The sequence below is a fragment of the Pyrus communis genome, chromosome 12 (genome assembly GCF_041283825.1).
Source record: "Pyrus communis isolate YQ-2024b chromosome 12, ASM4128382v1, whole genome shotgun sequence".
NCBI lineage: Eukaryota > Viridiplantae > Streptophyta > Magnoliopsida > Rosales > Rosaceae > Pyrus > Pyrus communis.
In genome coordinates, this window is record NC_142576.1 from 19,462,501 (window position 1) to 19,477,792 (window position 15,292).

Consider the following 15,292-nt stretch of genomic DNA (forward strand, 5'->3'; position numbering starts at 1 on the left):
TGCGGTAGTCAGAAAAAGCTGAAATGCTTAAGCATAATGGCTAGAAAAGATTGAAAAGTCTCAGTTAATCTTTTGGACTTCTAAAAAGGTGAACTGCCGTGTTTTCGAGAGGATCAGTGGGAAAAAATTGTTGGTTTTCCATAACAAAGCCAAATCTAGCAGTTGAGTCATAATTGCTTTTATTTTAGTGGAAATTTCTATACAAATATATGTGGATTTATATGTGGTGCCATGCAGGAATTCCAAAACCATGGGTGATAACTTACGTATCCAAAATTAATGGTTTTGCTTTATTTATTTATTTTTTTTAAGATTTTGATTTTACTTTCTTGTTTTGGAGAATCTTTTTTGAGTGATTTGATGCCATTTCCGACGGTGGCAACTATTTTTTTTTTTTTCCTTGAAAAGAAGTACGATATTCATTTCAAAACAAATTAAACACGTACAAACTGAGAATAGTGTACATTATGGGCCTCAATAAACTTTGTCGAGACTTTCAACCTGGTCAAAGGAAAAAGAGTGTTCCGCACAACAAGAGAACTCATCCTCAAATGACAATACATTAAAATTACAAGCTTTCTTCTAGTAAAAACATCCTTAATCAAATCAGGTGGGTCTTTAAACCATAAAAACAACTGATTACTACCCACACCCATTCAAGCAAGACGATGTGCCGCATAATTTCCACTCATCTACACATGGTTCAACAACAGCTAAGGAAATGACTTAAGTAAATAACAAAGATCGTTTATTATAGGGCTCAACAAAGAGCAATCTTTATCCTGTCCCTTCATGGCAGCCAATGCCAAACTTGAGTCACCTTCAAAAATTATACCCGCACCGCTTGGGTGGAAATCCTGTGCCAATACCAGAGCTTGACAAGCAGCAAGCAACTCCGCATGGAATGCCGAGCTTATCCCATCACTTGAGTCTGCTGCTGCTGCTATGAAATCACCCTCATGATCGCACAGCACCACACCAAAACCACCCCTCAACTATTGTTTAATCCATGCTCCATCAAAGTTACACTTCACCCAGCCAAGCTCAGGCCTACTCCATCTCTATGTAGGACTGTTGGCCTTCTTTGAACCCGACTTGTGCCACTTTTGATATTCCTACAACCAACTTTCCGATCGGACCACCAACTCCTGTGGCGACATCCTAGCCCCATTCCAAACGACATCATTCCTGTTCTTCCACAACATCCAAGAGATCATCAAACATAGCTCAAACACCAAGGACGAAGAGTAAAGAGCAATGGATAATAACCACTGCATGAACTGATGGTCATCGCCATCCTCAAATCTAAACCCCAGGCCACCAAACCAAGCAGGCTTTGCGGAGCTACACTCCCTCAACATATGTTCTGTTGACTCCCCCAACAAAGCACAAAGCACACAAAAATTATCCACAATCACTCTCCGCTTAATAAGGTTTGATCTTGTGGGTGGGGCCTCCATACATGCCTTCCAGACACAAATCTTAACCTTGCCTGGTACACATGCATTCCACAACTTCCTCCATAGCTTATCTAGTCCATCATCATAAATTGAAGCAGAGAAGCTCGCACCAACCCTTACAGCAGATATTATTGCCCTAGCCACATGGTAAGCGTTTCTCACAGAAAACTTCTTATGCCTTTCATAATGCCAAGTTCTACGATCTGGTACTGTTCGTAAACTTAACAGAAGACGTACGATTTGCTCCACCTCATCGGGAAAGAACAAATATTGAAGCAACCCAATGTGCCATTGCCTTAATTCTGCAACTATGAGCTTATCCACCGTGGCCTCCGCATCTTAGTGAGGAATAGGCGTTGAAGTGCATAAACTGAACGGAGGTTCCTAAGCCCCTGGCAGTTCCAACTCAAACAACTCATTATGAGGGTTGAGCTCCGTTAACCTTCGGTGATAAATTTGAAGTCTCCATGTTGTTCATGATTCTTCTATGTCCTCTTGATGGTGCCTCTATATCCAGTCCTTGTACAGGCCACTTCCCAAGCTCCGGTAATGGCAAACATTTGCGCATCTGAGAGTTGGACATAAAACATCCTATTGATAGTCCATCATTTCTTCTGCCTCTTTGCAGTTTCTTCCTTCTCTTCTATTGTAGCTGCTCAATAATTTGCATAAGATTGAAAGGATCCGAACCCATTTCAAAATTCCCAACCACCTGGTCCTAGAGACGTCCACCGAAAGCCTGATTGGGAATCGCTTCGGGACCCACAAAGGTCCACCTCATTGAGTAACCATTGGCACATCATTCAAGTCAAAGCCAAATAATCACACCCGCTAGATTTAACGGAATTATCCTCATTATTATCCACCTCAAGAGCCGTAACCCTAGAGGCCTCTTAAAATGGAACAATTGCTTGAGAATCAATTATCATATCCTCCAGTTCCATAACAACATTCAAATCAGGCAAAATAATCGCACCATTAAGGCTCCTGATTTCTCGCTTCATCCCCTGATCGTCTCCGACCGACACCTCAATTCTGCTCGCCAACTTACTTTCCGTTACCGTCCCTAAAAGCTGACCCACGATGGACACATCATCTTTTTCCTCCTCAACGTCCATAGACCACCCTGATGAAGGACTCGGACCAAAACATATACCCTGTGGTCTACGATAATTAGCATCAAGTACATCGTTTTGGAACCACCGACCATAGGGTTTCGAGAGATCATCATCATTCTTCCCCTTATACTGCTCACACTGGTCTTCTATATGCCCAATTAAACCACACAAGAAACATGTAATTGGAACCTTTTCATATCGAAGATCAATACTCACCATGGACCCCTTGATAGAGAACAACAAACTTCGACGTAAGGGTTTCGTAATATCAATCACAACACGAATACGAAGAATCTTCCCCTGAACATCTCCCTTTCGACTTTGATCAATAAGCACATGTTCGCCTATCTGATTCCCAATAAATTGCCCCATATGTCGCGTCATGTATGCCAATAGCAAGCCCTTAACTTGGATCCAAAATTCTTGAGTATAAAGAGCAATCTGAGTAGGATGAGCCAAAGTATCAGCCTTTACCATAACCAATAGTGCTCCATTATACAACCAAGGACCACCCTTCAGCACCATCCAACTCTACAATCGTCACCTTGGCCTTAGGGCGCCAGAGTTGCATCATACGGTGCTTGAACCTTTCTTTGCTAATCGGCTTTCAAGACAACACTTTACCGACTAGAAAATCCTTAGTCATTTTGAATAGAAAGCCTTTCTTGTCATCTATCACCACCACCCTCTACTCCTCTGTTGTAAGCGCCAACCGCGTAGCAAAATTCTCAACCATGTCTTCTATAATCCTTTGCACACCTCGCAAGCACCAGTTAAAAACCCAACGACACTTCTCCCCAACCAATTGGAAAGATCGGATCAACATTCACAATAGTAGACGCCACGAATTAATCAGAATAACCACGAATCCCAGAAATCGGATTGACTTTGACGTTGCTGCCGTAATAAGAAACTGTCGTCGCTTTGTTCTTTCGGAACAATTAACAACATATAATACAGGGACAATGCTTGTGTTCTCCTTATTAGTAAATGTACTTGTCGTCTCATTTATGATTTATGAATATTACAGTTTGAACATTATACTCGAAATTGTTCTACAATTTTAGTAACAAGTAGCACCCGCATGATAAACTATCTAATTGTTTTATATATAAAAATGACTAAAAGATTTCCAAAATGAATAATTTTTTGTGTATATGATCTTTAGATAAAGGTAAGGATAATGAATGATTCCAATTATAATGTTTGTACATTTAAAATAGGGTAAATTACACTTTACCACCTCAAGTTTGGAGTCGATTTCAATTCTTTACAACATCTTTAAAACATTTCACTTTCATACCTCAAGTACTATTTTATTTCAATATAATACATTCGTTACATTTTCCATTCATTGATCCGTTAAGAGTTGACGTGGCTGCCACGTGGTTGCCAAATTTATGCCATGTGGCAAAAAAAGAATTTTTTATGCATTAAAATATTATAATATTTACCCTATTATAAAAATTAAAAAATAATAATAATAAAAAAACCATCATCTTCCCCGACCCCTTCCCCTTCCCCTTCCCCACAGCCCCCCACCCCACCTCGACTTCCATTGCAACCCCCCCACCCAACCCACCTATTACCGGCGACCTCCTCCATCTCTTTGAATTCGTACTTTCTCTTAGTAAAAGAACTTGAATTTTGAGAAATTGGAAATGGCGACCGACACCAATTCCCAAATCTACCATGAGCGGCAGGAGCTCCAGTTTTGCCTCTTGCACTCGCTCAACAATCTTTTCCAGGTACCCTTTTCACAACCCATCTCTCTTTCCCTCTCTTTAATCTACTTTTTGTTTGAATTTTGTTTGTTTGTTTTTTTTTTAATTAGGAGAAAGGTAATAGAAGAATACCCACTAATTTTTTAATTTTCTTTCCCTCTCCTAACCCAGCCCAGAATCCAATAATTGGATCAACATATTAAAATCAACACCACCGCCATTAAAATCAACATATTAAGCTCAAACAGTTCCCTACTCACCGAATCTAGCGAGAGAAAGAGAGAGAGAAGCTCGGCAAAACCAAAATCCAACAAGGAAGTGCGCTTGAATGCAATGCACTAGGTGAGTTTGGAAATTGTACGCAAGAACGTGAACTTTTGCAGGGGGAAGTTGATGGGTTTAAATACCAGTGACATCGTTATACTTCGAGCATCTTCCGGTCCTCGATCCTTCCGGATTATGCCACGTTGGCAATTTCACATTGGATTTTTCCCAATAAGTGTGCTGTGTTCTCGTCATCTTAATGAATTTATGCAGCATTCTCTTTAACCACACATTTAGGTGCAAATTAATCCAATTAATGGTGGTTAGAAAAAATTAAAATGCCACCGTAAATCTTTTCGGTCTCTAAAAAAATTAACTGCCTTGTTTTTGAGAGGATCAGTCAGAAAAAATTGTTTGGTTTTCATGTTTCCATAACAAAGCCAAATCTAGCAGTTGAGTCATCATTGTTTTTATTTAGTGGATATTTCTATATAAATATATGTGGATTTATATGTGGTTCCATGTAAGAATTCCAACACCATGGGTGATAACTTACATATCCAAAATTAATGATTTTGCTTTTATTTTTTTTATTTTTTTTATTTTTTTATTTTTTAAGATTTTAATTTTACTTTCTTATTTTGGAGAACCTTTCTTTTGAGTGATTTGATGCCATTTCCGACGGTGGCAACTACTTCGCCATTGCGATAAGGAAAAGTTAATACATTTATCACTCATGAACATTTTGCCCACAAATATAGGGCCATCTCACTCTGTTCTCTTGGAACAATTAACAACATATAATACAGGGATAATGTTTGTACCAAAAAAAAAAAAATTATAATACAGGGATAATGCTTGTGTTCTCCTTATTAGTAAATGTATTTGTCACCTCATTTATGATTTATGAACATTACAGTCTGAACATTATATTTGAAATTGTTCTACAGTTTTAATAAAAAGTAGCATCCGCGTGATAAACCATCAAATTGTTTTATATATATAAATGACTAAAAAATTTCTAAAATGAATAATTTTTTGCATATATGATCTTTAAATAAAGGTAAAGAGAATGAATGATTCCAATTATAATGTTTGTACATTAAAAATATGTTAACTGTCAGTAGGAGGACAAGCAATTGACGCATGAAGGCAACACAAGCATTATTGATAGGATTTTTACCGTCTATGCAAATAGGGGCAAAATCACATGAAATAATTGCAAGAATACAATGATGTTGTAGTATAGATACTTATGCAAGGTCGTTCTCCTCAAGGAATATTTTAATAATTTATGTAAAAACAATTCCTAATTAACTACTTAGAATTAAAACTTGAGAAAAGAGATTTTGAAATTGGGTAATATTAAAAACGAATTTTAATTAAAAACTAATATGATAAAAGAAAAGAGTTTTAAATACCAATTTATAAAAGTACTCGGGTTCCACCATCACCTAACAATCCTATGAATTTCTACCAATTACTTATGATCTACACATGCCACTTTGAAGGTTAGGTTTTCGTAATATATATTCTCCTTGTGATATTCAAGTAAGAACGTTATCCGTCTGTGATATTCAGATCAAATATGAACATGCAAGACTCATTAAGTTTTATGAAAACCTTTTGTAAAACCATGCAACCTCTAAGAGCGTGATATTAGTCTTAAGTGAAATTACAATTATCAATCAGAAGAAGCAATACTCAATCCTCCGGTGATATTCCGACCGAATTGCATCTGATTACTTATCTAAACATCCTAATGGTGGCCAGTCATCAAGACAATTAGATTGTTTAAAACAGTGACCAATAATTCAAAGCGTGCATGCAATCAATCATAAACAATTAAATAAAAAATTACACATTCATGCTAAGGCTCAAGGCTTCGCCCTAGCAAATGGAAATTAGTTACTCATATTTATAATTGAAATCATAGAAAATATTATTAAGAAAATGATTGAAAACACCTTAAAATAGAAAATCTCCAAGAACCCTAGCAATTACTCTCTGTCCCCAAAGTTGCATAAAAGAAAGCGTACTCAAGACTAAGAACGGCAGAGCAATATATCTTTGCTATGCCATCGCACAAACCTTAAAACAAAGTCTTTTATTCTAACTAGGAAACTAAATAATAATAAAATAACTTAGAAAATAAAGTCCTAATTAAGCTAGGAGAATCTACCAAGTACTTGTCCAGCCACGTTTTAGCCTCAGATATCCTCCAAATCTGGCATATAATAGCTTATTTTGAAGATCGGGACGTTCTGAACACATCGCCCCTTTATTTTATTGCCAGAAAATCACCGCTAGGTAGAAAAATATCATATTTTGATACGATCAAGCTAAGTAACTCACGAACGTCCTCCAACTGGAATTACTCCAAAATTCATCCGTTTGACCATATTTTGCTCCAGAGGAAGTCGAAAGTCCTATTTTGAAAATACAATTCAAAGTATCAAAATTCTTCCAAAATATTAATTGAGTATTTCAAAATACAACTCATAAGCCAAAGCTTCATTGGTGATGTTAATATCATTCTTAATGATTTCTTTTAAATCTCAATTTTAGATTTGTTTGCAAACCAAAACTAATAACAAAACTAAAATGCTAAAGGGTTATAACTTTCATCTCACTGTCCTCTCCTCTCTTGATTTCTTGTACTCTCTCAAATGCTACTATAAGTTTCATCTCTTATATACCAAATGAAAGAATCAAGTTGTTTGCTCAATCCAAGTATTGCGAGTGTATACTTACAAAGATCACAGGTTGTTGTATCGTGGAGGACAGAATGCTATAACCTGCTAGAACGAGACATAGTCTCCGAGGGACGAAATCTACTCTTAAAGGCAGTGATTACATGCCTCAACCTAAAATCTTGCTCTCATCAAGAATCGACGGAGATTTCTACTCTACAAAAGATGATTATTTTATCTTATTTGATTTATTTTGTTTAATAAGTTGTGGTGATAACTTATGATATACTAATATTATTTTCATGTGATTTGTTAGCATCCATATCATCGACTTTTCCAATAATCTTTAGAGTAGATTTTAGTTGCTACTAAAATTACATCTACAACGGTTAAATTCAACAATGTAGGTTTGATTGAAACGCAGAAAGTGATAGACATAGACAGCAGTCGGGCTGATTGGGTCCAATTTGTTCCACATCCTATTACGTTTAAGCATAAGATTATCGGTGAGACATTTCCTTTATAAAATTGTTTCTAATCGTCCATTGTGTGGGCAACGTTTGTGCTTTTTTCTTTTTAAGGAGGCTATTTACTGTGAAACAGTAATTGTGGTAGTAAAATTTTACTGTCTTCAATTTTGACGAAATTGTACCTACAAAATAGTTAATACCTTTGATTAAATACCAAAGTCTCACATGTCTACAAAGTGAGGATCAATCATGGGTGTACACATTATGCCACGTATGTACCAAGAATGAAAGGATGGACACTGGCCTGATCACAAAACCAACCACGAATAAGGTATCTGTAGACATTGAAATTTCGGTGAAATAAATGTTGACCAATAATTGAAATTTCAACACTCACATGTCACATAAATTTTACACGTAGCATGTGACTCAACGAAAAATCGAAAAGAGTCGAAAAGTCATCAAACAGGACACGTGTCAACACCTGGCAGAAACGATTTATTTCATCTGAATATTATATTCAAAATTAGGCCTTGAAAAATTCTATAAATAGAAGCCATTTCATTCATTTCAAAGGACCAATTCACATACACATTTCTCTACTCCCAAATTGGAAGATAATTCCCCAAATCCTTGAAGCTTTGAAGTTCTATAGCTTTCAAGCATCCGACCTCCAAAATTCCCAAGAATCCCGAAGGATTAAGAAAGATCTTTTCGTTCTTCATCAAAATCCTTGGAGAAGTGTTCGTCAAGATCAAGCCCCAAAGGCCCTTGAAGACCCGTCCATCCTCGTTCATCAAGATCAAGCCCCGAAGGCCCTTGAAGACCCTATATAATCCTCATCATTTGTTTATGCATCATTAACCCACGCTTACTAATTTGTATCATATCGTTTTATTTTGGTAGGCTTCTTGGGGAGCTGAAAAAAAGTGTACGCAACAGGGTGAAGCCCGAATGATCAATTATAGAGACTTGGGTTCCATATGAGTCACTTACTTTTTGTAGAATGTATTTAAAAGATGTGGAGACGACTTTCAATCGTCCTCAGCGCAATAATGACGGGGGTGTGAGAAAGGAGAAACTTTCTACTTTTGCCCAATGCACACGATTCTTTGAAGATCATGTACGAGGCGAGTCGTTTTCCAAAAATGACATGGAGGTAGTGTATTGGTTCGTACTGAATAATTGTGATGAGATAATGGCATACCTAGATAAGCATGAAGAGATGATGAAGCGAGAACATCCATCACATTTGTATGCCAAGAAACACTGAGAATTGTTTTCACAGTGGTTTCTCGAATATGTAAGTTATAAGTGTTTTGTATTTGTCATATATATTGTAGTATTTAATTTTCTCAAACTAACAGGTGTATGCTTTTGTATCATATTAGGTGAATAAATTGAAAGCATCGAATTCCCCCACTTACAATGAAGAGTTTATAACTTGGTGTTCAGATCGATTCGCACTGAATTGTTCTTGGATTGCCATGTTAACGCCATCAAGTTTTTGAAGACTACACGAGATGACAAGTTGTGTACGCAAAACAGCGATGTCCATGTTCCAAGTGAAGGCGAAGTACGGACATTGATTTCTTTGGCAAACTAACAATTGTTGTGCAATTGCTTTACAAAGACCAATACCAAGTGATCACATTTAAGTGTCGATGGTTTGATAAAAACCCAAATAGGTAAGGAAGTGTTAAAATCGACCATGGCTTGCTATTTGTGAACACTAACAGAACTTGGTACGATGATGATCCTTACATTTTGGCAAACATGGCAAAATAGTATCAAGATGACCTAAAAGCTGGGAGAGGTTGGAAAGTTGTTCAGAAGATGGATCAGAGGTACATGTATGTTGTACTAGAACAAGACGCTACTGACGACGACATCGACAACGTTGCTGACCAACGTTTAGAATCTTCAATGGAAAATGATGCGAAAACACTTCAAGATACAAATCTTATCCAAGAACCGTTTCAGATACAAGGAATGGCTTCAATCAAAATACCGATTCAGTCAATTACAATTGACCACGGTAACATTCCACGATACGATGGTGCAGTAGGCCCGAACGACGACGGTGACATACCTATCGAGGAGGAGGATTGGGAGACCAAAAGTGATGATAGCGACGATAGCGAAAGTTATTATAGTTCGGATGATAAATAATGCAATTTATTTGTGACTTGATATGTAAAACATATTAAATGATTTTTTTTTTGTAATTTAATTATCTTATGTTATAAATAAATTGTTTTTATTTGAATAAATATAAATTAAAAAAAAATTACCTAGGTAAATTAAATTTTCAGCTCATTGCTTGATCAATAAAATATTATTCGTTGCGCGACAATTAATTACTCTTCGTCGCGCAATGAGCTGAAATTTTGACTTTCTAGGCGGGCATGAAAATAATTTCGTGAAAATTTGAATTTTTTGCGCAACGAATATCTTCTATTCGTCACGCAAGAACTTCGGGATTAAGCTGAAATCGCAAACACTTTCCCATCACCTCTTCCTTTCTATAAACTCTCCCTCCGACAGCTATCTTCCTCAGCTCTCCCTCACACTCTCTCTTCCTCCTCCAACAACCCTCTCTCTTCCTCCGCCGATAGCCCTCTCTCTTCCTCCTCCGACAACCCTATCTCTTCCTCATCTGACAACTGTCTCCCTCTGAGGTATTTTTTAATTTACTTAACTTTAGTAAATTTAGTAATTAGGGGTCTAGAATTACGGTTCTAATGTCCTATGATTTTTTATAATTAATTGATTTCTGGTTGCTCGAAATGGAATGCTTTGAATAATTGCTTTGATTTGATAATTGCTTTGAATTAGGGTTCTAATCTGCTAGTGAAATGTTACATTTATGCTTGTGAAAAAGTACATGGTTGGAGGCTTATACTGTTTGGTTCATGTTAATCCTGCGAGAGAAAAAGACTTGAGTTTCATGTTTAACATAGCTCTTCTCAAGAGACACAACTCTACTTAACAACTGTTACAACTAACAGGGAGAAAGTGCATTATGTTTAACAGTAACTTACAATGTGTCTTATGATTATTTTTCATGTTTGATACTGATGTGTTAGTTTGAATGTGTGAACCAATAGCTTTCTTAGTTGATGGTTTGTGGGAATCAATAAACAAGTGGTTTGTTTATCTGTCCACTCAGTTTGATTGTTTGGCATTAATCCGATGACTCCAAAGTAATTTTAGCTCTATATCATTTTAGACCTGTTTACATGTTTACCATTGGTTCATATGTGAAGTTTTTTTAATAGATTTTATAGTGCTTACTGGCCATCTCCATTGGCTTACTCCCAAGCTTAACTTGCTCGATTGCTTGACAGTTTTGGTCAAGGTAGATAGGGTCTGTTTTGTACGCTTTCAGCTTCGTTTTGGACTGATAAAAAGAAGGTATATGTCTTCCTATCTGTCAATATCTCTATATAATGTTGGGTGTGGTAAATACAGTAGTTAAACTGTTATATGGGGAATGGTGGTTCTTGTGAAACTGGGTTTCTTATCATTATTTTTGTTTGTTTTTGTGGTACTTATGTTAAGTAGACTCTTATGAGTTCTGAGAGTTGGTTGACAAGGAAGAGTTCCAAATGCATATGTTTGTTTTCTAAACATGGACAACTTATTGGATATCTATCTGAGGTGCTAGAGCACCGCATTCATAGGTCGACAGTGGTCAATATTGTTTTCTAAATTAGAATGTGTGCTTTAGCAGCTTGGAAACTCGCCACGAATACAAAGAAATGGTATGCATTATACTGTGAGTGACATGGTCGTTGCCAATTTTTGTTGCTACAAATTTCAGATTAAAGTTGAGATTGATCAATCATACATATGTTTTGGTTTATTCCTTTTGTCATGCTTCAATTTTCAGTTGGTAGAAGCAAAAGTTTTGGGTGCAATGGAAAATGATTGTTGGTGTTCATGTTTTACACTCGTGTTTTGTTATGAGTTAAGGAGTTTGTGCTTTGTTAGGGTCAAGTAAGATGAGAAATATGTTTGTGCTGCCAGCTATGGTTTGCAATTTATATTTAAATGTAAAATAGAGAATAAGCACTGGATTTGGCACGTTGACTTCAATGAATAGGCATTGATTTTTTTCTAATTGTGCAAATGTCGCAGCTTATTAGAAGTCGTAAGGCAGTGACGACAACACCCTATTCGATTCCCTCGTCTCCAACTTCAGCCGCCACTGCTCCAGCAGAAATGGAGCCCAGGCCAATAAATCCGGTTGATGCGGCTGATCCAGTTGCTCCTCGGGTCTCCCAGGCACTGACGTCATCAACCTCTTCAGTTTTGCTACTTGTTAGCTCCAGTCGTGGTGACTGCCGTCCCTGCACTCCTGACGAGACATCGGCATCCACTACTGATGCCTCGGGGTCCCAACATGGTAAACATGTGATAAACGCTGATAACTTATTTTTTCTATAGTGCCTTGGTGCTTTCTCCATACAAATTGTTCTATCTCATACATGAAGATCAATTAAGCAATGGAACCTAAAAGTTTGTCATTTTATTTCCAATAATTGCTTGAATAAATCTCTTATGCTAAATTTTGTCAATATTTTTATTGCTAATAAAATTTGTTGTATGTTGTATCAGTGTTTGATATAAATGATTCTATTTGTTGGAGCATGAATGCCAATGGTCGATTTCCTATCAAACATGCGACTTGAATTCAAAATAATGTAACAACAAATAACTTAAAAATTGAGTTGCTAAATAGAATGTGGAAGTTAAATGTTCCTCTTGAGATTAAAATTTTTAGTTGCCTTTTGATTCTGGATGGGTTACAAACTAGATATACACTGTAATATTTCACTTCGCATCCACTACTGAAGCATTAATTCAACTGTTATGATTGTTGTTGGTTATCATATATTATTCATTACAATGTCCAGGGTTTGGGAATTGTTATAACTTTAGGCGAGGTTCTGCCAAAATTTCGGTTTAATTTGTTGTGTTTGTTTGATTGTTTTTTTTATTTTTTTCAGCAACGAAAAATACCCAGGGACCTTGTCGCCAGTTGAAGACGGCGAAGGTCACCCAGGTGACCAACGGATGTATCACGATCGAATACAAAGATTGGCATCGGGCTACACTAACGGCGGAGCAGCATAGCACATTGGCCCACGACATTGGTCACATCATTCAGACATGTTGCCTTATGCAATGGAAGTCTTGGAAGGCGATGTCAGACAAGCTGAGGATGAAGGTGTGTGTGCAATTGTCGGTAAGTATCCTACCTTTTAATTGCTTTTCCTTTAAATTTTATATATTTATATTACTTAATGTATGTAATTAATTTGTTACATTGCAGACGAACTACGATTTCAATGGCATCAACGACAATATGTTGGTGTACATCAACAGGCTCTTCGCTGAACAGTACAAGCAGTGGAAGAACGATCTGCACCAATATTTTGAGACATTTGATGATCCGCAAGTTGCTCTTTAAGAGGGCTGCCCGAAGGAGTTTGAGGACTGGTAAGATAATTGGGTGTGACTCTTCAGTCATTTTCAAGAACCCGGATATGTGGTACGTTTTTTATATTAAGTTTACAAGTATTATACGTTTCTTACTAATGTTTATTGATTTTTTTATATTTCATTTAAATTAGAACTAATATATTTATTTTTTGTATAATAGAAGAGGGCGAAATAGGAGCAATTGGGAGAAAAAGACTCTTTTTCACCATTCCGGTTCGAGGCCCTTTTCATATAAGATGGAGGCGCGACGGTTGGTAATAATAAAGTTTTTCATATTCAATTTTTAATATGTCAGTAATATTTTTTTTTTTCATACTAACATTTTTCTTCTCTTGTTCTATTCAGGGGGTTCAAAATTCCCTGAGATCGATGTCTTTAGAGATGTTTATGTTCAACATGGGGATTAGTTGGCCAAGTCCCTTCATGTAAGTATTCTTCAATTGTAATTATTATCTTACGCATTCAAGTATCATGGTTATTATTTGAATGTTATTATTAATGTTTCATGTTATATTACACATGCGACTATGATGGTGAATAGGCAGTTGTTTCTTCAAGAGTCCACCTCCCAGCTTTCTCCCGAGACTCCGCTCGAGTCTATGGATCCCCCTTGAGGATGCGGAGTTTCAGATCCTTACAAAGACCTTGGATCAAACTCTCAGGCGGAGGCCGAGGACGTATTGTAAGGGGATGGGGAATGCCTGGCGGCGGGAACTTAGAACCTCTTCATCATCACAATCAAAGAGTGAAGTGACAACTTTGAAAGCAGAGGTGGCTGACCTTAGGACTGAGCTGGTCTCGTATAAGAGCCAAATGTCACTAATTGTACAGGCCCTCAGTTAGTCTGACATTTGTCTCCCGGATCTTAGTCCCCCGTCGACATCCGAACAAATGTCTGCATGATGGAAACTTCATCATGCAGAATCTGTTGCTCAAAGATTGTGAAGAAAGACTTTACGCGACGAACATTAGCATTTGTCGCAAGAACATGGCGCGACGATTTATCCTTCATCGCACAATATTTTTAGGAACGAATGTGTTCGTCCCACAAAATACCAAGATACAAACGTGGGACGACTAATATTCGTCTCTAGAAACTTTGCACGACGAAATCTTGTTAGTCGCTAGAATTTTGCAAGATGAAGATATTCGTCTCGCAAAAAGAAAAATATATTATTTTTTTAATTTAATTTTTTGTTCTGTTTTTTTAATTTTGTAATAAAATAAGAAAATTATATTGCAATTAAAAAATGTAATGAAGAGAAAAAATAATTTATTTAAATAAATACAAATTGTATGTACAAGGAAAATGTTTAAAAAGTAAGGGAGTTAAAAACTAAGAAAATAATGTGGAGTAATCTATGGGATCGTCATTCGGAGGCGGTTGGAAATCTTGGGGCAAGAAGGTCTTGGGGTTGGGGGTGGGCTTAGAGGTCGAAGGGGCAAAGTTTTGGGCATGCTCAGGTTGGAGGGGTGCGATGGAAATACACTTTGCACGACCAACTTTTGTTCGTCGCGCTAATAGTTAAACGTAGTAGTGAATATTTGTACTTCAACAAAATCAACACGATAAAATCAATTGGTAATATGGGCATGACCTTGATCATCAAACGTGGCAAAGCCCTTATGTCCTTTGGTGCCTTGGTGGTGATCCTTCCTTGTACATTAAGACTACTACACATATAATTGTGCATTTGATCAAAATACCTAGCTAGAGCGTGGGGGAGCTGGAGTTAAGAGTTTGCTACTTATCAAAGGGTTTAGGGTCAGCGGTAGTCCTACTTGAAACCCCCTTGCATCACTTTCATTCATATTTTTGTGTTTAAATTAAGACCAAATTTCAATACATGTAAGCAAATTGATTGAAAAGTCAATGTTGTGGTTGAAATAATAGAGAAGTTGGGGGCCATTCGAAGGAATCACCATTTGATTTAAGGGATTGTTTGTTGCGCAAATATTGCCTTTTGCCCTAATTCTATAGCTTTTTTTTTTTTTTTTTTTTTTGTTTTTTTTGTTATATGCCCCTGATTTCATCCCAACTAAAATACAAAT

General features: G+C 36.9%; 2 protein-coding genes across 2 annotated transcripts; both read right to left on the minus strand.

Annotated features, from left to right (window-relative positions):
* Positions 1 to 474: 474 nt before the first annotated feature.
* LOC137744491 (uncharacterized) lies at positions 475 to 2,028 on the minus strand. The gene is made up of 4 exons (XM_068484292.2): positions 1,903 to 2,028; positions 1,127 to 1,790; positions 870 to 943; positions 475 to 501 (listed from the first exon to the last, which is right to left on the minus strand). The coding sequence occupies exons 1-4, from the start codon at positions 2,026 to 2,028 to the stop codon at positions 475 to 477; spliced, it is 891 nt and encodes a 296-aa protein (XP_068340393.2).
* A 325-nt stretch (positions 2,029 to 2,353) lies between these two features.
* Positions 2,354 to 3,103, minus strand: LOC137744492 (uncharacterized protein At4g02000-like). The gene has a single exon (XM_068484294.2). It carries the CDS (start codon positions 3,101 to 3,103, stop codon positions 2,354 to 2,356), a length of 750 nt encoding a protein of 249 aa, XP_068340395.2.
* Positions 3,104 to 15,292: the final 12,189 nt, after the last annotated feature.

What these genes read in the sequence shown, in the direction of transcription:
- LOC137744491 (XM_068484292.2), bottom strand. Translation starts at nt 2,028, where the DNA reads ATGCGCAAATGTTTGCCATTACCGGAGCTTGGGAAGTGGCCTGTACAA. An exon ending in CTTCAAATTTATCACCGAAG is followed by an intron (nt 1,791 to 1,902) that starts GTTAACGGAGCT and finishes TAAGATGCGGAG; the next exon opens with GCCACGGTGGATAAGCTCAT. An exon ending in GTTGGTGGTCCGATCGGAAA is followed by an intron (nt 944 to 1,126) that starts GTTGGTTGTAGG and finishes GTGATTTCATAG; the next exon opens with CAGCAGCAGCAGACTCAAGT.
- LOC137744492 (XM_068484294.2), bottom strand. Translation starts at nt 3,103, where the DNA reads ATGGTGCTGAAGGGTGGTCCTTGGTTGTATAATGGAGCACTATTGGTT.